Raw genomic sequence first — 22,498 nt, forward strand, 5'->3', positions numbered from 1 at the left:
AATGTGACTCACCACCATCCCAAATGTGTGTCCCTACAGCTGATCCAGATGTCACCTGAAAGCTAACTGTGGATATCATGGATACCTTTTGGACAATGCTCCCCTTCAGCTCATAGACACAACTCCTCCAGTTCTCCTTCCCCTTCCCATCTTATATATTTGAAAAAGAATGTTCTAAAAAACATTTTTTTCAGCACAATTCCTGCCTCCCCTGCACAGGAGATCTCTACCCAGAATCTGTACTATTAGAACCCCACCAGTTCATTCTGTACTTCCCGGCTGACTCTAAGGGCCAAACTACACATTACTATTTCCAAAATGTTGTCTCAGGATTCCCCAGCCTGATTTTGAATAATTCAGCACTCGGCTGAGAAGTCATTCCTCAAGTGCACGGAGACTTTACTGGATCACAGCATTCAGAAAGGAGCTTCAGTCTTCCCTGTGCTGTTTTCCTGTGCTGCGGGGGGGGGGGGCATCATAGAAATATTGTAAATGATAACAATAATAACGATAATAATAAGTTGTGGATTCTTCATCATTAAAGCAGGCACATTCAACTCCAGTAAAAGTCAAGAGCCTTTGCTCAGGTTTATTTTTTAACAAACATTTTAGTCCAGGGAATAAGGGAATAATACTTATACAAAAAAATCCATGTGGTGCACCGCATAAATAAATAAGGGGGTTAAAAGGTAGATTTATATATATATATATATGTATATACATAGAGTAATCAAAGTAGAAATTAAACAATATGGTGGGTGTTCCTTCTATATGTAGAAAACCAATCCTGACTTCACAGAAATTTAAAAGCTGATGGTTGGTTAGTGGCTTTTTTGCAACAAACCAGTATAGCAAAGTTGGTAAGGAAGATGGTGCAGAGGGGAAAAGATAACATCGGCAAAACTATACGGAAGTACCACAGGAGCTGGATGTATGAAAAGGGCTGAACGGGTTCTTCACCTAATAGGTCACAATTAATGTACTACCAAAGGTCACATCATCACATTGTCTTTCTCCATCTTGCAGGCTGTTCTCTGCCTTTGTTTAGCTCTGGGGGGAAATCCAGTCCCCTGGGGTAAGACCGACCCAAATTATAGTGTTGGGTTTGGGGTTGTTTTTTTTTAAGAGTTAAGTGTTTGTTAAAATCCTTCCGGCAGGAAAAAAAAAGGCTCTTCTTGGTCATTTGGCCTCTGAAAGTCTTGTAACTTTAACACCCGCAGACCATTTAACTTCCATTGGCAAGAAACGTGCATTCCGGAGAACAGATACCTGATTAAGTAAAATGAAGGAGGAGGAGAGAGGACTTGAACACGGAAGCCAGAAGCTTGAGCAGCAACAAGAAATAGCCTACTATGCCACCCGGTATGCTTTTAAGAGTGTGAATTCCTTCCTGTTAGTACGGGCAGCCCAGATGAAGAGGGCGGCAGCCATGAACTGCAAAGGGGCGGAGACGCAGGCAAGACAGAAGGACCAGCCATACTGGCCTTGCACACCCTCAGGAGGAGGCAGCTTCTGGTGGAGCAGCTCAATCCCAGCGACGTAGCAGCAGACAGAACCGAGCGTGCAGAGACCTGGAGAAGGAACAACATGGGGGGGGGGGTGTCAAACTACAGAGTCTTGGCTACCCATTATTAAGACACTTGCACGTCAGCACAAAGCGGAGGGATCAGTCTGTCGGACCCCTGTAGTTTCTGCATTATTTAGGGATGGTTATTTAGCTGGATAATTTAGAGTGCTAGCCAGTGCTGGTTGTAATTGACCTGTCCAGTATACCTTATGTTCTCTTTATTGCTCTGATGCTCCTTCTTGCATTCCTCCCCTCCCTGTTCACCTCTGCCTTTTTCAGTCCCCTCCAGAACGCAACCCAGGGTACCCTACCCTACCAGGTTGTTGAGACTATTCTATGTTCTCCTGCTTTTTCTGGATTCCCAAGGGAGGGGGGAGCAGGGTTGGAGAAATATGTGGTGACCCATACTTCCCGCCTCCGTTTCAACGATGCCTTGCTGAGTGTGCTTTCTTACTCAATAAATGCAATCTTTTGCTTTAAATCAAGAGTTTGCCTTTTTGGGTAACTGAAGATCCTCACAGAGCCATGCAAGAGGGACTCACCAGCAAGGAGGTGGAGGACTCCAGTGGCAATGGCAGGGTAGAGACTGCGACAGGCACAAGCGCAGAGCCCAATAAGAGCCCCAAAGCACATCAGACCGAGGCTGACAAAGGGCAGGAGGAACTGAAAACGCCACAAGTCTGAAACAAGTATTATATAAATTAGAGACTGTAATTTTTTGTAACGCATAGATCCCAACTCAGGAACTTTATGAATTAACAAATTTCTAACCTAACTTTCTTCATGGCTTAAGGCAGCCTACAATACAGAATTCAAAGTGTCCAATTAGCAACAAAACCACAACTCACTCCCAGTCTCACAAAATGTCTGCCATTTACAGCAGTCACTGTATTGGAGGGGCAACTTCCTTCCCCCCCCCAAAAAAAAACATATCACCTGCTGATCTTATGTTTTTCCCTGGCATAAGTTGCTTGTGGGTTATCTCTTTTGCTATCTCTGTTGCTTGTCTAGCATCTATGGCACGTCCTGTGAAATAGGCACAGTGTGATTACCTGGCGTGATGACTCAGGGTGCACAAACTATTGGAGGGATGAAACTTGATGATGAATTTCGTAATTCAGATTTGCAGATCCCTGGTGCTTTGGAAGGCCAAGCCTAATGGATGCCATAATGTTGAAAAGCATGCCTAAATGTTAAATCTATTATAGTTTGAAAGGCTTTTGTCTGGTATGCTTAATATTTGCATCTGACATTGGAAGGTCCCTGATAGTCCTAGAACTGTAAGGCTTTGATTTGTACCCATACTAGCATTTCCTGAGGACAGTTCTTTAGCTTATTAAAGTTTCTGCCCTTAAAGTTTCTGCCCCCGCCCTTCCTCGTGGAACTCTTTCCATAAAGTGGGAGTGATTTCAGATGAAGCATGGACTATTGGGTGCCTGGCAAAATACCGTTAGTGAAGGAACACCCCGGAAGGGACAAACTGAAGACCACCGCTGGTGTGCAGGGACATACAGGAAGCAATCTATCCCCACATGGTATGGGACTCTTGCCACCTTAGTGTGAAAATGTCACAACTGAAATTCCAAGGACTTATTTGCCATAAAGCCTAAGAAGTGTAGTTTTCTGGCTATGCTAAGTATCACAGTACAAAAATAATACTACACAGTTGTGCAAGCAATTTTAGAAAAGCTACCTTTCCAAAGCCATTTTTTTTGTCCACTAAAGAAAAAACAAACAAACACCCTACTTACAGGTGCGGTTCAAGTCACTGCCACTGTTGTGATTCCCAGGTTCCTGATATTTTTCCATGAACTGGTCTGAAAGGGAAAAACTGATGCACTTTGTCACTGTCTCACCTTCCGAAAGGAAAAGAAATAAGCTTAGTTAGGGTTTCATTTTATTTACTATCATTCTTCATTATCAGATTACCTAGAAGGTGGTTTTCTACCCTCTGCTTGACCATACTTCCAACCCACTTGATCTTCTGTTAAGACACAGGGCAGAGCTGGGCAAAAGACATATGTCTGAGTAATTCAAATACAAAATAGTCCATTTAATAATGTCAAATATGAAATAAAAATGCTTTACACCCGTACTTGGCATCCATCTTAACCTGTCAGAAAGAGATTTGCAAGAGGAAGTTTACTCAAACCGAGCAAAATCTATTTAGTGAGAAAAGGGAAGTCTAAAACTCTTTGAAGCCCACCCACACCCAACCACCCTTCTGTGGTTTTTGTTTTTCTCTCCACCATGAAGGGTATTTATTGCACCTCCTCACAACATTCAAAAATAACCAGATGTGGTAGGGCAGAATCTTTATTAGAAAGTACGCTGACCTGACCTCCTTGGCGGAAGGGTGGGAGAAAGAACCCTTTGTTCTGTAGTGTATGAAAAACTCTCTGTAACTAGAAACGCAAAACACATTAGGGACACTATCAGCCAGCTGCAAAGGCAGAAAAAACCCTAATTGCATAGCTTCTTTAAAAGCCAGTTTCAATACAGGAGAAGAAATCATTGCAAACGGCTTGTACAAATGGGAAGAGTTGGTTTTTATATTCTGCTTTTCACTACCCAAAGGAGTCTCAAAGCGACTTGCTATCACCTTCCTTTCTTCTCCACACAACAGATACCCTGTGAGGCAGGCGAGGCTGAGAGAGCTTGGTCAGTAAAAGCACTATGGAGGCTGTGACAAGCTCAAGGTCACCCAGCCGGCTGCATTTGGAGTGGGAAATCAAACCTGGTTCTCCAGATTTGAGGCTGTTGCTCTTAACAATCACACCAAGTTAGATGGAAAGCTGTCTGGATTCCAACACTGCAAACCTATGCTATCACACAATTGAACCAACTAAGTCAGTGGTCCCCAACCTTTCTGAGGTCAGGGACCGTATCTGGGGTGAGGGGAGAGCTGACAGCCCGGGTGCTGCACATACGCGCGGCAGCTGTGCGCAAACGCGCACATGCAGTTGCCGCATATGCGCGTTTTAGCCACCAGGGGCGCTGCCACGCATGTGTGCAGCTGCCACGCATGCACGGTTTCACCACCAGGGGGTGCAACCGTGCATGCGCGCGACTGTGCGCATACGTGTTTGCATCGCCGGCGTGCTGGCAGCCGCACCTGCCTCTTCCCTTCCTTCTCGCTGCGGGGGGGGGGGAGGCAGGCGTGGCTGCCGGCGGCCTGGTACCATGGCCTTCGCACCCCGATACCGGGCCATGGACTGGGGGTTGATGACGCCCGAACTAAGTAACTCTGTGTGGGATTGGACAGCATTCATTCCACAGTCTAGGAAAACTCCTCTAGAACACCATCAGCCAGATGTAAGAGAAGAGGAGCCTTGAAAGGAAATCTCTTCTGTTGTAGTTGCTTTAATTGGAGCAAGGGGACTAAATTGGAGCAAGGGGACTAAAACTTGGCTGTAGAAAGGAAAGCAGAGTTGTACTTTCCATATTTGTATTTTAAACCTCCACATTCCAATCAAAAGAAGAGAAGAGGCCTGTAAGGTTCCCTCACCACAACTTCTTTTTTTAATTAGTATATCTGTAGTTGAATTTAGCTCCAGTGGCTGAAGAATAAAACAGGAAACAAATGCTGCTACAGACTAGAAGGAGGTTGGGTTTTATACCACAGTTTTCACTACCTGAAGGAGTCACAAAGCTACTTATGATCACCTTCCCTTCCTCCCCCCACAACAGATATCCCATTAGGTAGGTGGGGTTGAGAGAGCTCAGAGAGAACTGTGACTGACCGAAGGTCACCCAGCTGACTTTGTGTGTGGGCTTGGTCAGAAAAAGCACTATCAAGGCTGGGATGAGCCAAAGGTCACCCAGCTGGCTGCATGTGGAGGAGTGGGGAATCAAACCTGGTTTTCCATACTAGAGTCCACTGCTTTTAACCACTACAGCACACTGGATTAAGACAATGTGGGGAGCAGAACTGGAAACGCGACAGAACTATGGCTGTGCATTCCTAGGGACAGTTCTGTATTCCCACAGTAACTCAACTGATTATGGCCACAGGGTGCAATGAATAGTAGAGTGCTGTTGAGGATCATTGGTTCGCATATGGAGCTTCAACATATTGAACCAGCCTGTTACCCCACAGGGCTAAGTTGACACACAACAGGGACAACAGGGTACCTAGAAAGAGCATTTAGAGAGCTTATTTGGAGCATACTTACCTGGAGAGTTGTACCAGTAAGAGTTCTCAGTCATTGTGATACACCTCCGCCACAGCCCGATGGTGCCATTCCACTGAAAGAGAGCATCCATGTATGTCTTTTCATCGGCATCTTCAGAAATGAATTCTTCCCAAGAGGCCTTGTTAGGCTCGCTGTTATTCTCAGGAGGTGATGGGTTGCGATACTCGTACCAGAAGTCTGTGCCAATTGAGGCTGCCATGTAGATGGTGGAGATAAGGCTGAGCACGCAAGCAATAACCAGAGCAGTGGCAAAACGGTTATCCATCATGCTATCTCAACGGCTGTTGACAACAGGAGGGGAAGGGAGGAGGGGGGAGAGTCAGACAATGGACAATGCTGGCAGGTATCTGATAAGAGTTCATGCTTTTCCGTTAGCCTTCGGCCAGACCTTCCCCAAAAGGCAAACAACACCTGTTGCTTTGCTTTTCCCCTTGAAATGCGCATGTAATTCAACATGCAAATAATCTCTCTTACTTTACCATTCTGGCCACTAAAAAACTATGAAAGTTGAAAATAAGAATGGCCAGCATTAATGAATGCAGAACATCAATAAGTAGCACAAAGTCTGAGGAAGAGTGCTTGCACTCGAAAGCTCACACCTTGAATAAATCTTTGTTGGTCTTAAAGGTGCTACAGGACTCTATTTTTGGAAAGCCAATACTGTCAATACCACCTAGCTCAGTCAAGTCCCTCAGTAGATTTGGAACATGCAAGTAGCAAAGCCAGCCAGGATAAACAATCATACTTTTTGGGTTAATAGCTCGGCAGAGCCACTGGTCAAGTTGCCTACTCAATGATATAGGAAGAAGTAAGAGACTTGTAATATGTTCCTCAGATAGTCTTTTCTTGGTCATTCTCTGCCCTAGGATTGTGTTCGGCAACCGTAAAGTAATAGAGCTTGTTTTTTGTACCCTATTTTTTACTCCCCAAAAGTGTCTCAAAGCAGCTTACTCACCCCATAACAGACACCCTTTGGGGAAGGTGAGGCTGAGACAGTTCTGACAGAACTGTGACTTCCCCAAGGTTGGCTGCACATGGAGAAGGAGTAGAGAATCAAACCCAGTTCTCCAGATTAGAGGCCACTGCTCTTAACCACTACACCAATCTGGCTCTCAAGATTTTCCCGTGGTAGGATCATTCATTCCTCTGGAATGGACTTTGAGAACAGGTGCAGCAGGTACCTTTACATACCACATTCAAGGAGGTCTGCAAGGCTGTTCTTTTTTCCCCAGAGGGCCAAGTGGTTCTTTTCAACTTGGTGTGTTGGATTTTATCTGCATATTTTAATTGTACATTTTTACTTGTTGCTTAAGATGCTTGCATCATTGCAGTTTTTGCTGTTCTTTCACCTTCTTTCAATTTGCAGAGGTGAGGTGTACACTTTTTAAATAAATGCATACATAAAACATATATTTTGTAAGTTGCTGAATTATTATGCCTGTCTAAAAAGCTTTGTTATACTGTTCAAATCTAAAATGACATTTTCAAAATATTACCAAGCATTAAATGCAAGTGATTGAAATAGGTAAATTGCATGCAACAAAAAGTGACACAACTTAACATTTATATACTGCTTCAAGGTGTTGTTTTTAAAAAGTCACATGATTGATCTCAATAGTCCCTGTAAAAGCCCTGTTTTAGGTGTGTCAGAATTATCTTGACATTGCAGATGAGGGCTTGCCTGAAGCCTCCCAACGTGTTTGGAAGCGATTGAGATTTGAATCACTTCCTGGCTCACGTTCTTGGCCACAATTGGGCATCAGCCCTTTCAGAAGTAGAAGGCAGCAAGGCCCAATACACAGACCAACTGCTACATCCTTCCATGTTTCGAGCCACACCCTCAAGTACCTTCTTTCTTTCCAAGAAGATGTGCTTCAAATGTCACTACAATGTTCTTGGTTATTCATAATCCCCGACCTGTGGAGTGAGCAACAGGATTAGTTATTTAAAAAAAGAAAGTAAAAGTGAAAAGCCAAGTGAAAGCCTGAACATTGTCTGAAGCCCGTGAAGGCAATTCAAAGGAGTGCTTGGGAAAGAAGCCTCTGCGAAGCAGCAGGTGGTGAAAGAGATAAGCACTCAGATAAAGGGTGGAGGCAGCCAGGGCTTATCTTAATAATAATAATACCAGACGTTGATTTACAAATGGGACAAAATATGGATGTACTAGCAAGCACACCTATAAAGCTATTAACAGTGCAAATCTAAACAGAGTTACTCCCTTCTAAATCAACAGAGCTCAGTGGGTTTAGATGGGTATAACCCTGTTTAGGATTGTACTGCAATGGTACAATCTATGCATGGTTGACTACAAGCCAAACTCTTTCATTTCAGTGGGTTTAGACTGCATAGGATCACACTGTAAGGCCTGTATTTAAAAGACTGGTGGTGGTGGGAGACCTAAATGGTAGCAGTTCAAATGGACACAAATAAACCAGCATTTGTATGCAGCCAGCACCAGAAATAAAACCAGTTAATCCCAATGTGAATTAAGCCCACTCGCAGAATAGGCAGAACAAAAACAGCCTTCTGAAACCAAGAAGGATGCTGGATTACCTCAAAAGCAGCATTTCCATGGTTCTTTAAACCAGTGGTCCCCAACCTTTTTATCACTGGGGACCACTCAACACTTGACAATTTTACTGAGGCCCGGTGGGGGGGAGGTAGTTTACTCCTCTACTCTCAACCACTGCTCTAACGCTCTCTGACTCTGGTCGCTATGGTAATGTTTAACATCCCTTCAAAATAAGATACAGACACACCACAACAATGAACATAAGGAACATTTTATTTTCATGGAAATTTTAACTCATGACAATCACAAATCAATGGGAACCCCGAGCTTGTTTCTCTGCAACGAGATAGTCCCATCTGGGAGTGATGGGAGACAATGACACCCAAAGTGTGTTGTAAAGGGCCGGGGGGGGGGATGAAGTAAAGGGCCGGGGGGGGGGGAGAGAAGATGTCCTTTGCAGCCCACCTCCAATTAGTCGACGGACCACACGTGGTCTGCAGCCCACAGGTTGGAGATCACTACTTTAAACAAACGTATAAATAAAACTTAGTCCCTGCAAACCTGCGCTTTGTTGTACCTTGACCTTACAAGCCAGAAGTAAGTCTGATTTTAATTACCGTATTTGCCGGCGTATAAGACGACTAGGCGTATAAGACGACCCCCCAACATTTCCACTCAAAATATGGAGTTTGTTACATTACATTACAGTACTATGGGCAGCTATGTCTCTCCCAACAGAAGTGCACCCGGCATATAGGACGATCCCCCCACTTGGAGGCATGTTTTTCAGGGAGGAAAAGTAGTCTTATGCGCCAGCAAATACTGTACTTACTTCATTCTATGAAATGACAATATTTTTAATCAGCAGAAACCTTAATAAGCTAAAGAACTGTCCTCAGGCAATGCTAGTATGGGTACAAATCAAAGCCTTACAGTTCTAGGACTATCAGGGACCTTCCAATGTCAGATGCAAATATTAAGCATACCAGACAAAAGCCTTTCAAACTATAATAGATTTAACATTTAAGCATGCTTTTCAACATTATGGCATCCATTAGGCTTGGCCTTCCAAAGCACCAGGGATCCGCAAATCTGAATTACGAAACCAAGAACTCATCAGAGAAATTCATCATCAAGTCTCATCCCTCCAATAGTTTGTGCACCCTGAGTCATCATGCCAGGTAATCACACTGTGCCTATTTCACAGGACGTGCCATAGATGCTAGACAAGCAACAGAGATAGCAAAAGAGATAACCCACAAGCAACTTATGCCAGGGAAAAACATAAGATCAGCAGGTGATATGTTTTGAGGGGGGGGGAAGGAAGTTGCCCCTCCAATACAGTGACTTAGTCAATTCCACCCAATGTGATAGTGAGCTGAAACCTGCAATGACAGTAGAGGTTTGAGGTATAATGAAGTTGTAACAACAGTTGTCACAAATCTGTCAGATTGTGGGATGGTATGTGAATTTCCTACAGGTCAGGCTGGATTCTGGAGATCTTTTTTTTGGGGGGGGGGAATCACTTGAGCATGAAATTGGGGTCCCTGTGGGTAGGCAGGTAGTTGTGAGTTCCTGCATTGTGCAGGGAGGTTGACTAGATGACCCTGGAAGTCCCTTCCAACTCTATGATTCTATGAATAGAAGCTTTATTGCAGATGGACAAGCTGTTGAAGAAAAGTTACAAGAATAGAGCTTCTCCCCCCTCCCTCACCTGGTTGCACAGGACCTGTTTGCAGCGGTACCCTACTACAACATAGTATACTAAGAATATTTGGCATGTTTTAATGCCTTGCCCTCAGCATTTCTGGAAGGCAGATCTCTTTGCATTCCTTATAGGTTTGCCCTTATCAAATGGGAAAGGTCTAAATAGCTGATCACATATTATTATACAGTCCCTACTATAATGATATATATTCCCCATATATTACTGATTTTAATAAATTCCCCAGGAGAACCAGAGCAGTTCTACACTTCCCTATTTCTTTTTGACTCCTCTAAAGAAATTATTTGTAATGTAACAAAATGTTGTATAATATCGTATGAAAGCAGATGGCTGAGTCTTCAAATAGCTGATCCCACTACTATGAAACATCTACGAGGATTTGGAATGCTGGATTACAATGGCACATGAGTAGTTTTTATTGTTTCTATCAATACTTTTTGAAGTAATCATGTACCAAAATGAATTGTACTACAGATGGAAGCAAAAGTACTTGGCTGTAGCCAGCTAGGAATTGCAAAGCCAAAATACTAGGGTGAATGTGGCATACCTTACTTTCTTAATACCACTAGGCAATATCGATACATCGAGCTTAGAAGAGATAATCAAAATTTTAAAACATTTATTGTTTAATTTTTGTTTTTACAAAATTTGGTAAAGCTTCTTTTTTAAAGAGCCCGATGAAGAATCTGTAATCTGTAACCATTAATAAAGCCGGTGTGGGGTGTTGGGACACACTGGGACACATTGCCTAACCACCAAACAGGACAGCTGTCCCTTTCCTCATTGGCTGTCTGTCCAACGAATGGCCAATCAAGAAGGGTGTCTCACCCCTGGTTGCATCCCCCTTCAACTTCTTCCATTTGGAAGAAGTTCTAGCCTGGTTAACAGGAGCTGGGACGGCCTGGGACTGGGGGGGGGGGGGTAGGGAGCGCTCCTGCTGTCCGAAGCAGCTCCAGCCGCAGCCTTGCCAGGCCTTGGTAGAGATGCCTGGGCGGCAGGAGGAGGAGACTGCCAGCGCCTCTCTCCCTGCCCCGAAAAGGCCTGCTGAAGCCTCAGCATGCTTTTGGGGGGGCGGCAGACTGCCTCTCCAGGCCTTGGCTGGCATGCCCAGGACAGGCGGATTTGGTCTAGCGCCCAATGTATTTAGGGATACAACGGGCTTTTCTGCTAGTTAAATTAGAATGCAGGCATGTGAACTCTACATTTAACTCTAAAAATAAGTCAATGGCCCTCTGGCAAGCACTCTGAGTGAAAGGCAGCTTTCCTTTGTAAATAAAGAACTGTGGGAAAATAGCCTTTTGAGGTCAAACTTTTCTTGGCTTGGTAGTTTGTAACTCACCAGACTTCTCATGAACTTATGCAATTGCTTTTAGCTGAAGATGCTCATCATTAGCAGTCTTGGAAGCTTGATTCACATCCCGGATGTTGATTTTTCTTCCCTATGTGAGCACTTTCAGGCACACATGTCACCAGGTGAAGAAAATACATTTGGGCTGTATAACAGCTGTATGCATCATTGCCAAGTTCTCACAATACTTCCCTCCCCATGACAACATGCACAGGGACATTATCTTGTTGAGAAACACAGCTGAACACTGCTGTGTAAATCATCCCACAGTGTGATTTCAACACAAGTTAATCTCGAGCACCGTCCCAATTTAAGCACAATTACTCGGCAATAAGCCTAGTTTGCTTTAGAGAAACAGACAGCAAAGGAAGGCTGCCTAGGATTTCTGTAATTTATGATTATTTCCAACATCCTTCCAACACACCAAAACCTCTTTTATAACACCGAGCGTCTCTGTTGCCATCAGAATGCCTACCTAACACTGCTCTTCTCCAAGGAAAGATGGGGAAACTCAGCAGTTTTAAGAAGGTGGCATTGCTTCCACAACAACATCCTCAGGGCACAGCAGCATTAAGGGCGGATTTTAATTAGTTTGGGAGGGTGGCAAGGAGCAGCAGATTTCAGATAGTGCAAATTAATGACCTTCCCCTTAAATACAATCTATTCCACAATCTCGGCTACAAAAAACAAATTGCATAGCCAACACCTAAATTAGAGTAGCCTAATCTTGCATCTTTTGGCTTGAAACAAGCTTAGATGGGGGGATACATAATTCATGGATTTGCACCAGGAAATCATTCAATCCTACAAGATGAATAAAATTTAGGATATGCAAGAAAGGAGCACTGAATTCATCATCAGTAAACATATTCTCACAATGAAGCCTAGTTTCTGAACCTCTAGTTAAACCTAGCTGCATCACTCAGAAGTCCATCTGGGACAAAAAGTTTAAGATTTCTGCTCATTTTGATTTCAGGAACACCTTTCAACCAATCCTTTTGTAATCCACTACTTTCTCCCCCCTGCAGCTCAATAAAGCACAATAAACCACCAGGATGCCCCCACTGTTATGGCCAGCCTCTTACCACCACAGCGGAAACAACACTTCCTTTGATAAAAGCCAGCATCTGACAAAGACTGTGACTGTCACTAGGGTGGAACAGAAAATCTATTCATGTTCTGAAGTTAATTCTGCTTACTAATCATAGAAGCCAGGGGTCACCTCCAGTGAAAGTGCCATAAAAACAGGAGCTGATAACAGAAGCATGTCTTGCCACAGCTTAATTCTTCTCGCATAAACAGTCAGGTGGACTACCGAAGCCCCCTTCTCTATTTCCCCCGCCCCATTCAATTTAAATCCCTCCCCTTAATCTCCACCCTTGATTTGCTTGATTACATATATATATATATATATATATATATATATATATATATATATATATATATATATATATATATATATATATATATATATATATATATATATATATATATATATATATATATATATATATATATATATATATATATATATATATATATATATATATATATATATATATATATATATATATATATATATATAAAAAATATAAAAATACGATTTTTAAAAGAGCGGAAAAGGGGAAGCGTGCTTCTATTTTAGGGTCGGTGTCTGGGTCCTCCATCGAATTGCTGGACTGAAACAATGGCCCGAGGTGTGGCATGGGAAGATACTTTCCCTGGGCGTTTGGTCCTCCGTATAAGGACCGTAGCAGCCCACCAAAATGTAGGTCATGGAGCTTGGGCACCGCCAGGAAGCCACTTCCCCGGCTCTTCCCCCAATCCCCACCACCAGCACCACCCGGGCTCCCCACGACCCAGCCAGGCCCAGCGGTACTCACCGCCCATCCTCCTTCTGCCATACAGCCCCCTCCTGACCGCACGGCGCCGCTTCCACCGCCCCCCTCCCTCCACGATCGCTCGCTGCTAGAGGGATGCTTCCTCGGAACGCTTTCGCTGAGCATCCTGGAACTTGCAGTCCGGGCGGCGTCGACCCGAGCAGCTTGGGAATTGTAGTTCCCTGTGTGACGCCCGAGAGGGCAGGAATATTCGCGGGAGGCGTCGCCGCCACGCATCGCCTGCAAAAAAACAAAACAAAAACTACCTGCTCTCAGTGAGTCGAGGCTTGCTTCGGGCATTGTAGTTTTGCGACTGTCTGGCAAGGTTCGTTTATAATTTTTCGAAAGAAATTAGTATGAATTAAAGTGAGAAATGTAACGAATAAAACCCCCCACACGGCTGCCTATCATCAGAAGGTTTGTTGTTAGAGATGATCAATAGTGTTCCGTCTTTTACAAAATCTGTTTGGGTTGTTTTGTAATTATCGTCTTTATAAATAGATGAAATATATTAAATACGATAAAATCAGAGTCTCTAGAGCAGGGGTGGTCAACCTGTGGTCCTCCAGATTAGCGATCCCCAACATCTGGCGGACCACATGTGGTCCATCGACTAATTGGAGGTGGGCCGCGAAGGACGCCTCCCGCCCGGCCCTTTACTTCATCCCCCCCCAGCCCTTTACAACACACTTCGGGTGTTGCAGAGAAACAAGACCAGGGTTCCCATTGATTTGTCATTGTCATGAGTTAAAATTTCCATGAAAATAAAATGTTTTGAAGGGATGTTTAAACATTACCATAGCAATCAGAGAGCGTTAGGGCAGTGGTTGAGAGTAGAGGAATAAAATACCCCCCCACTGGGCCTCAGTAAAATTGTCAAGCGTTGAGTGGTCCCCGGTGATAAAAAGATTGGGGACCACTGCTCCAGATGTTCACAGACTACAATTCCCATGAGCCCCTGCCAGCAAACGCTGGCAGGGTGGCAGGGGCTCATGGGAATTGTAGTCCATGAACATCTGGAGGACCACAGGTTGACTACCCCTGCTCTAGAGGACAGAAATCAGTTCATCTGGAGAAAAGGGCTGCTTTGGAAGGTGGACTCCATGGCATTATACCCCACTGAAGTCCCTCCCCTCCACAAATCCCATCCTCCTCCAAGCATTTCTCAACCCGGACGGGCAACCCCATGCTCAACCTGCACTCTGGACAAGAGGCTACCGCTAGGACAGAATACGGGAAACAGTGTTGTCCAACTGACAAAGGTGTTAGGCAAGGATGTAGTTCATCTCCCCATCTTTTCAATCTATATGTAGAACATATTATAAGGAAAACTAGATTAGATTTAGATGATGGTGCAGTGAAAATTGGTGGAAGGAAAATTCATAACTTGAAATATGCACATTATTGGCAGAAAATAGTGAAGACCTGAATTGGCTGCTGAAGAAGGTTAAAGCAGAAAATGTCATTGCAGGATTACAGCTGAACATTGAGAAGACAAAAGCAATGACTTTTGGCTAATTACACAGTTTTAAGGCTGACCCAAAAATTATTAAATATTTTCTATTCCTTTGCTCCATCATCATTCCCAGAAAGACGAAAACACTGCAGGAGCTCTAAGAAGCCTATTTGGATGAACAGAGAACTTCAAGAGGAACTAAGAAAGAAAAGGAAAATGTTCAGGAAATGGAGGGAAGGACAGAGCTCTAAAGAAGAGTACCTACAGGTTACTAGGCACTGTAGATCAATCATCAGAAAGGCCAAAGCTGAGAGTGAGCTAAGATTGGCCAGGGAAGCCCATTGTAACAAGAAAAGATTTTTCAGTTATGTGAGGAGCAAACGTAAAGTAAATGAGGCAATAGGCCCACTGTTGGGTGCGGATGGACAAACTCTAACGAAAGATGCAGAGAAAGCAGAAAGGCTTAGTGCCTATTTTACATCTGTTTTTCCCCACAGGTCAAAGTGTTTAGGCACATCTAGAGATGGCCGTAGCCAAAGGATAGTGTCTGGGTGGCAGGTTAACATGGATAGAGAGGTTGTCGAGAGGCATTTAGCTGCACTAGATGAATTCAAATCCCCTGGTCCAGATGAAATGCACCCGAGAGTACTCAAAGAACTTTCCAGAGAACTTGCACAGCCCTTGTCCATCATCTTCGGAACCTCTTTAAGGACTGGAGATGTCCCAGAGGACTGGAAAAGAGCAAACGTTATTCCGATCTTCAAAAAAGGGAGGAAGGATGACCCGGGAAACTACAGACCAGTGAGTCTGACCTCTGTTGTGGGAAAGATAATGGAGCAGATATTAAAGGGAGCGATCTGCAAACATCTGGAGGACAATTTGGTGATCCAAGGAAGTCAGCATGGATTTGTCTCCAACAGGTCCTGCCAGACCAACCTAGTTTCCTTTTTTGACCAAGTAACAGGTTTGCTGGATCGGGGAAATTCGGTTGATGTAATTTACTTGGATTTTAGTAAAGCTTTTGACAAGGTTCCCCATGATGTTCTGATGGATAAGTTGAAGGACTGCAATCTGAATTTTCAGATAGTTAGGTGGATAGGTAATTGGTTAGAAAACCGCACTCAAAGAGTTGTTGTCAATGGTGTTTCATCTGACTGGAGAGAGGTGAGTAGCGGGGTACCTCAGGGCTCAGTGCTCGGCCCGGTACTTTTTAACATATTTATTAATGATCTAGATGAGGGGGTGGAGGGACTACTCATCAAGTTTGCAGATGACACCAAATTGGGAGGACTGGCAAATACTCCGGAAGATAGAGACAGAGTTCAACGAGATCTGAACACAATGGAAAAATGGGCAAATGAGAACAAGATGCAGTTTAATAAAGATAAGTGTAAAGTTCTGCATCTGGGTCAGAAAAATGAAAAGCATGCCTACTGGATGGGGGATATGTTTCTAGGTAGCACTGTGTGTGAACGAGACCTTGGGGTACTTGTGGATTGTAAACTAAACATGAGCAGGCAGTGTGATGCAGCGGTAAAAAAGGCAAATGCCATTTTGGGCTGTATCAACAGAGGCATCACATCAAAATCGCAAGATGTCATAGTCCCATTGTATACGGCACTGGTCAGACCACACCTGGAGTACTGTGTGCAGTTCTGGAGGCCTCACTTCAAGAAGGACGTCGATAAAATTGAAAGGGTACAGATGAGAGCGACGAAGATGATCTGGGGCCAAGGGACCAAGCCCTATGAAGATAGGTTGAGGGACTTGGGAATGTTCAGCCTGGAGAAAAGGAGGTTGAGAGGGGATATGATAGCCCTCTTTAAGTATTTGAAAGGTTGTCACTTGGAGGAGGGCCGGATGCTGTTTCTGCTGGCTGCAGAGGAGAGGACACGCAGTAATGGGTTTAAACTTCAAGTACAACGATATAGGCTAGATATCAGGAAAAAGTTTTTCACAGTCAGAGTATTTCAGCAGTGGAATAGGCTGCCTAAGGAGGTGGTGAGCTCCCCCTCACTGGAAGTCTTCAAGCAAAGGTTGGATACACACTTTTCTTGGATGCTTTAGGATGCTTAGGGCTAATCCTGCGTTGAGCAGGGGGTTGGACTAGATGGCCTGTATGGCCCCTTCCAACTCTATGATTCTATGATTCTATGGTTCTATGATTCTATGATTCTATGATTCAAGAAGGAGATTACAATCAAGAAATCAGAATGGATTATTTATATAAATTCCACGCATGTTGGATAATGCACTTTCAAGGCACTTTAGAAGTAGATTTTCCTGTTTTGCACAGGAAAATCCAGTTGCAAAAGGACCTCAAAGTGCATTATCCAATGTATGCAGAATGGAATGGGAAGGGCAGTCATGAAGGAGCTAGGAAAGATACTATGAAGGAGCTAGGAAAGATCCTATGATGCCATAGTATTCCCCATTACTATGTGTGGCCGTGAAAATTTGACAAGACAGCTGAAAAGAAGAAAGTTGATTAATTTGAAATGAGGTGCTGGAGGAGAGTTTTACGGATACTGGGGACTGACAAAATGACAAATAAGCAAGCAAATGATGATAGGAGAAATAGAGCATTTAAACATTTTCCAGGCAGGATGCTGCTGTAAGAGCAACAAAAAATTTAAAGTGATATTAAAGGCTAGAATGAAGTTCACTATCACAACTATATATGCAGAGCATAAACTTTTGCTGCAAACAAAGCTGAGAAGGCATAAGAAAAAACACTCATGTTAGACATTTCCCCCCCAAAAAACCTGTTAAATGCCATTATCAAGATGTGTGAACAACCCCCCCCCCCAGTTTAGAACAACATACTGGATAGGTAAACCGTTATTTAAATGACAATTGCCTCTCCAAAGAAACTGAAACTTCCTGCTTTCTACCAACTCTCTGTGACCTCAAAACGTTCTAATTTGAAATATTTCATTTGCAAAGAAACTGATCTCTGTCTCTCAAAGTTCAAGGAAATCTCCCCCAACCCCAATCTTTTTTATAGTCAATGCAGCAGAAAGATAAAAGTCACATAGCATCAAACAGGCAGATTGGTCAAATCCAATCAGGCCCTCCCATTTTGTTCAAGTTGTGATTTCTACATTAAAGGGTATTCTTGCCATCTGCAAAGTAATCAAAAGGGGGCAGAAAGAACAAAACTTGCCTGCAGCACCGAGAATATATAAGAACGCAGTAAGCTCCTTCACAGGCATCACTCATTTCTGAGATGGAAAGACCAACTGATTATTATGATGATTTTTTTAGCACAGAGGCTCCAGACAACTGCCCAGCTGTGCAACTGCCTTACAAAGAAATTTTCCTGCCTGTTCTCTATGCCAGTGTGTTTCTGGTAGGGATTGCTGGCAACACCCTACTGATGGGAGCCCTGATCTTCAAGCGGCGTATCCAGAGGTTGATTGACGTTTTCATTGTCAATTTGGCAGCCTCTGATTTTGTTTTCCTTATCACGTTGCCCTTTTGGGTAGACAAGGAGATGTCTTCAGGACTGTGGAGGTCAGGCTTGTTCATCTGCAAAGGCAGTTCCTACATCATCTCTGTCAACATGTACTGCAGCATTTTCCTTCTCACTTGTATGAGTGCCGATCGGTATCTTGCCATCATGCATCCATCAGCAGCCAGAAGGATCAGAACAAAGTTTTATTCTGTCACCATTTGCAGCTGTGTCTGGATTCTGTCCTGCCTCCTAGGATTGTCTACCCTTCTGTCCAGAGAACTGGGAAACTACGATGGGAACACATACTGTGAGGACAAGAAAACCACGTTCATTAATCAGATTGGGTCACTGCTGCAACTAATCTTGGCCTTCTTTTTCCCACTCTTGAGCATCTTGCTGTTTTACTCCTCCATCACAAGGAAACTCTGTGTACATTATAAGAAATCTGGAAAACAGAACAAAAAGCTGAAGAAATCCATCAAAGTTGTCTTCATTGTGGTGATTGCCTTTGTGTTCTCCTGGGCCCCTTACAACGTTTTTAAATTTCTGTCTGTGGTGTCTGGCATTCAGGAACTGAAGCCACCTTTCTGCCTTACCTACAAAGTTGCCTACCTGGGTATGGAGCTGAGCGGCCCCTTGGCATTTGCCAACAGCTGCACAAACCCTTTCATCTACTACTTTTTTGATGATTACATCCGTAGGGCCATGATGCAATGTTTGCTTCCATGCATGAAGGCCAGCAGCATTGGCACCAGTTTTGACACCACAGACACACACCTCAGCTACTCCGTGACTGTCCATCAAGAAAATGTGTCCAGGAGGAGAAGGCGATCACTGTCGTTCTGAGGAGAGCTGCAGTTCTGAAAGATCCGCATCAAGGCAGAGGGGGGGGGGGGGTACAGAAATGATGGGGATGGGAGAACAAAATGAATATATTTGAAAAGAAAGGATTGGTGGGAACTCATAAGAGAGTGATTATAACATCATAGTACTCTGTCATAGATTTAGGGGGATACTGTGTTGGTCTGAAGTAACAGAACAAACTTTGAGTCCCCTGGTACCTTTAAGATCAACAAAGTTTAATTCTATGTATAAACCTCCGTGTGTTCTAGTACTTTGTTTTAGTACTTTGTCATGTTACTTTAAGTATAGAGTTAAATGTGAAATTTTATTGGAATGTACTCTATAATTATTATAATGATAGACTACTGAAGGCTGCTTAAAAACTAATAAGAGAAAATAGAGGTTCGTAGCAAAATTATTATGAATTATGGAACAACTGACTTGAATCAGACCTTGTTCTTTTAATTCCATAGAGAGCTTGCAATGATAATTTGTAAATGCTATTACCATAAAGAGATTAGTATAGAATGCATTATTAGTATGATAAATTCTTCCTCTTTTTAATTTTTGTTGTAGTACTGAATAGTTTATGATCCTGCAAACTCATTAATTTCTTTCCCTTTTATGTATTTGCTCTTCTTTGTTCCACATTATGATCAAAAATTATAAATATGTGTTCGAATAATGTTAGTTCCTGGAAAGTCTTTTGTAATTAAAAATGTATAAAATAAAACATTTTTGATAAGTATTTAAGTAGTGATTACTTGAATACATCTTATTCTCAAGGGCGTAAAAGAAAAGTTATGCACAATTTTAAACGAAAAAATCCACAGAAAGCAAAGTCTATTTACTTCAGAGAAACTGTTGGGGAATAGCAGATGCTTCTTTTGGTCTTGCACATTACTCAGATAGTGACTAGATATTAAGTCATTTTGTGAATAACATTAGTTTACAAGTTACCACTAATGGTAAGTGTTGGGCTTCTGGTAATTTTTGTTTGGTAGAAACAAAACTTACAATCAGAACGAGAACTCTACTGAACAAATTGTTTATCCCTCACAGGCTCATACGTTGCTTTCTCAGTGAGTGCTTGGTTCGGCAAAGTGCAGACTTTCCAAAAACTGACTATGTCTTAGAAATTCTTACAGTGCAGTCCTATGCAGAGATTCTCCAGCCTAAATTCAGTGATTAGACGAAGGTGATGGCAATCCACCTCTGCTTAATCACTTACCTTTAAAACCCTAAACACATACTCATTTCAGATCTTTCCCCATCTTTTTCATCTTCCACTGCCCTACTGAGCATTGGTAAGAACAGCCTGTAGATAGTGGGAAACCTGATACACCTACCCTAGGCACTTCTGGAAGAGGGACCGTTTCCACAGTTGTCATTCTTCTCTGGGGGGTTTCCTTCATATTGGTCTCTGTAAGGTGACGTCAAATCTGTGCCTCGCTTTTGCATATATAACGCAATCAAGTTCAAGATTTAAAAAAATACAGATGGAAGGGGAGGAGGGCGAGCAGAGACCCAGAGCACTGGTCGGATCTGAAACTTCATTGTTTTAGGTGGCAAACGGTGAAGGAAGCCAACACAGCTCTTTTGAGCTTCCACTTTAGGTTACTGTGAATTCCCTCCCAGGGGACTGGGGGAAAAACAGTTCTACCAGCATTCCCAAAATTCGCAGCAAACGGAATGCACTTGGCGCTGCACCTGAATCCCAAGATTTTGTGTGGAATGCTGATAATTCTGTGGAGCATTAAGAGGACCATTGCTCCATTTTTCCTCGGTGTGGAATGGGTCTGTGAGAAAAGGTAGTATGTCAACATAGCTTGTTAACATAGCTTGGCAACCAGCAGGAGACCACAGGGATGGCATGATCTCACTTCTGGGGCATTCTGGTGATTCCTATAAGGCAGGGGTAAGTCAACCTGTGGTCCAAACGCTGGCAGGGGCTCATGGGAATTGTATGGGAATTCCCATAATTGTAGTCCATGGACAGCTGGAGGACCACAGGTTGACTACCCCTACTATAAGGGACTGATGTCATTTCCAGTTTTTCTCCAGCTTGACAGTACTTTTAAAAAAGATTATTTCACCTGCTCCCTCCTAGCTGTGGCATCAGGAAACAGGTACTGGAGGCAGTAATATTCCATTGAGGGCTTGTCAATGGGTGCCATTTGCCTTCTGCCACCAGGTTTTTCCCCGCCTCTCAATTGCAAAGAGTGAGCACTGGCAGGAGGTTTCTGTGAATGCCAACTCAGTCATTGTCTCTTCCTGTTCCACCATCTACTGGCAGCAATGAAAGAGAAGACAGTGCGTGAGTGGACACGTATTTCTGGTTTTGTTAGCCAGGTCTGAACTGAGTGGTCTCTGCAGTACTGGGGTTTGACTCTGCTTGAGCTCCTTTTGTCAGCAATCCACCAGGGCAATGACCCACCAAGAACTTTCCCTGTAAGCTAAACAGCCATTCTGCCCTTGGTGTGAACTTAATTATATACACAATAAGGCAACAGTCATTTTGTGATTGCTGTAAAAAGAGAAGTTTAATTCATACTATCCTTTCTTAGTGTGGCCATGGGCATATGTATATTCACACGGGGGTACTGAGTAATATGTAAACCAATACTCAGTCTGCTCTTTACTGTTTCTGGCTTGTACCTTTAGGCAATGAACACCTTAAATTTAATAAACAAACATAAAAAGAATGCTTAGATAATACAGAATGGAAACAAAAGGCTATTTTTTCAAACTCCCTAACTTGTCTAGTTGGTTTTACACAATACAGTAACATGCAATCTTGATAGAACAATTGCTGTTTTAGTTGAACTATGTGGATCTGCGTGTATGTATATAAGTAACTTAAAAATAAGAATTCAACCAAAGAGTTGCATACCAAGCTGACTGCCATTCATGGTTGACAAGGTTCCCCATGATGTTCTGATGGATAAGTTGAAGGACTGCAATCTGGATTTTCAGATCGTTAGGTGGATAGGGAATTGGTTAGAGAACCGCACTCAAAGAGTTGTTGTCAATGGTGTTTCATCAGACTGGAGAGAGGTGAGTAGCGGGGTACCTCAGGGTTCGGTGCTCGGGCCGGTACTTTTTAACATATTTATTAATGATCTAGATGAGGGGGTGGAGGGACTACTCATCAAGTTTGCAGATGACACCAAATTGGGAGGACTGGCAAATACTCCGGAAGATAGAGACAGAGTTCAACGAGATCTGAACACAATGGAAAAATGGGCAAATGAGAACAAGATGCAATTTAATAAAGATAAGTGTAAAGTTCTGCATCTGGGTCAGAAAAATGAAAAGCATGCCTACTGGATGGGGGATACGCTTCTAGGTAGCACTGTGTGTGAACGAGACCTTGGGGTACTTGTGGATTGTAAACTAAACATGAGCAGGCAGTGTGATGCAGCGGTAAAAAAGGCAAATGCCATTTTGGGCTGTATCAACAGAGGCATCACATCAAAATCACAAGATGTCATAGTCCCATTGTATACGGCA

The 22,498-nt window shown here is 43.2% G+C and overlaps 2 protein-coding genes across 3 annotated transcripts; one reads left to right on the forward strand and one right to left on the reverse strand.

Annotated features, from left to right (window-relative positions):
* Positions 1–563: 563 nt before the first annotated feature.
* Positions 564–13,348, reverse strand: CLDND1 (claudin domain containing 1). Of its 2 annotated transcripts, none has more exons than XM_077341984.1 (6): positions 13,233–13,348; positions 7,612–7,680; positions 5,743–6,044; positions 3,319–3,423; positions 2,110–2,247; positions 564–1,571 (listed from the first exon to the last, which is right to left on the reverse strand). In XM_077341984.1, the coding sequence occupies exons 3-6, from the start codon at positions 6,029–6,031 to the stop codon at positions 1,351–1,353; spliced, it is 753 nt and encodes a 250-aa protein (XP_077198099.1). In that variant the 5' UTR covers positions 6,032–6,044; positions 7,612–7,680; positions 13,233–13,348; the 3' UTR covers positions 564–1,350. The 2 variants fall into 2 exon arrangements, with proteins under 2 accessions (XP_077198099.1, XP_077198100.1); XM_077341985.1 differs by lacking the exon at positions 13,233–13,348 and adding an exon at positions 11,341–12,452.
* Positions 13,349–17,914: 4,566 nt separating this feature from the next.
* Positions 17,915–19,038, forward strand: GPR15 (G protein-coupled receptor 15). Its single transcript, XM_077344233.1, has one exon. The coding sequence runs from the start codon at positions 17,915–17,917 to the stop codon at positions 18,986–18,988; it is 1,074 nt and encodes a 357-aa protein (XP_077200348.1). The 3' UTR covers positions 18,989–19,038.
* The last annotated feature ends 3,460 nt before the right edge of the window (positions 19,039–22,498 follow it).

The sequence above is a fragment of the Paroedura picta genome, chromosome 6 (assembly GCF_049243985.1).
Source record: "Paroedura picta isolate Pp20150507F chromosome 6, Ppicta_v3.0, whole genome shotgun sequence".
Taxonomy (NCBI): domain Eukaryota; kingdom Metazoa; phylum Chordata; class Lepidosauria; order Squamata; family Gekkonidae; genus Paroedura; species Paroedura picta.

Excerpts from the sequence above, each read along its gene's own strand:
- CLDND1 (XM_077341984.1), bottom strand. The coding sequence starts at position 6,031 with ATGATGGATAACCGTTTTGCCACTGCTCTGGTTATTGCTTGCGTGCTC. Across the intron at positions 3,424-5,742 it reads TTACTGGTACAACTCTCCAG|GTGAGACAGTGACAAAGTGC; the intron begins GTAAGTATGCTC and ends TCCTTTCGGAAG. Across the intron at positions 1,572-2,109 it reads AGTCCTCCACCTCCTTGCTG|GTCTCTGCACGCTCGGTTCT; the intron begins GTGAGTCCCTCT and ends TTCCTTCTCCAG.
- GPR15 (XM_077344233.1), top strand. The coding sequence starts at position 17,915 with ATGGAAAGACCAACTGATTATTATGATGATTTTTTTAGCACAGAGGCT.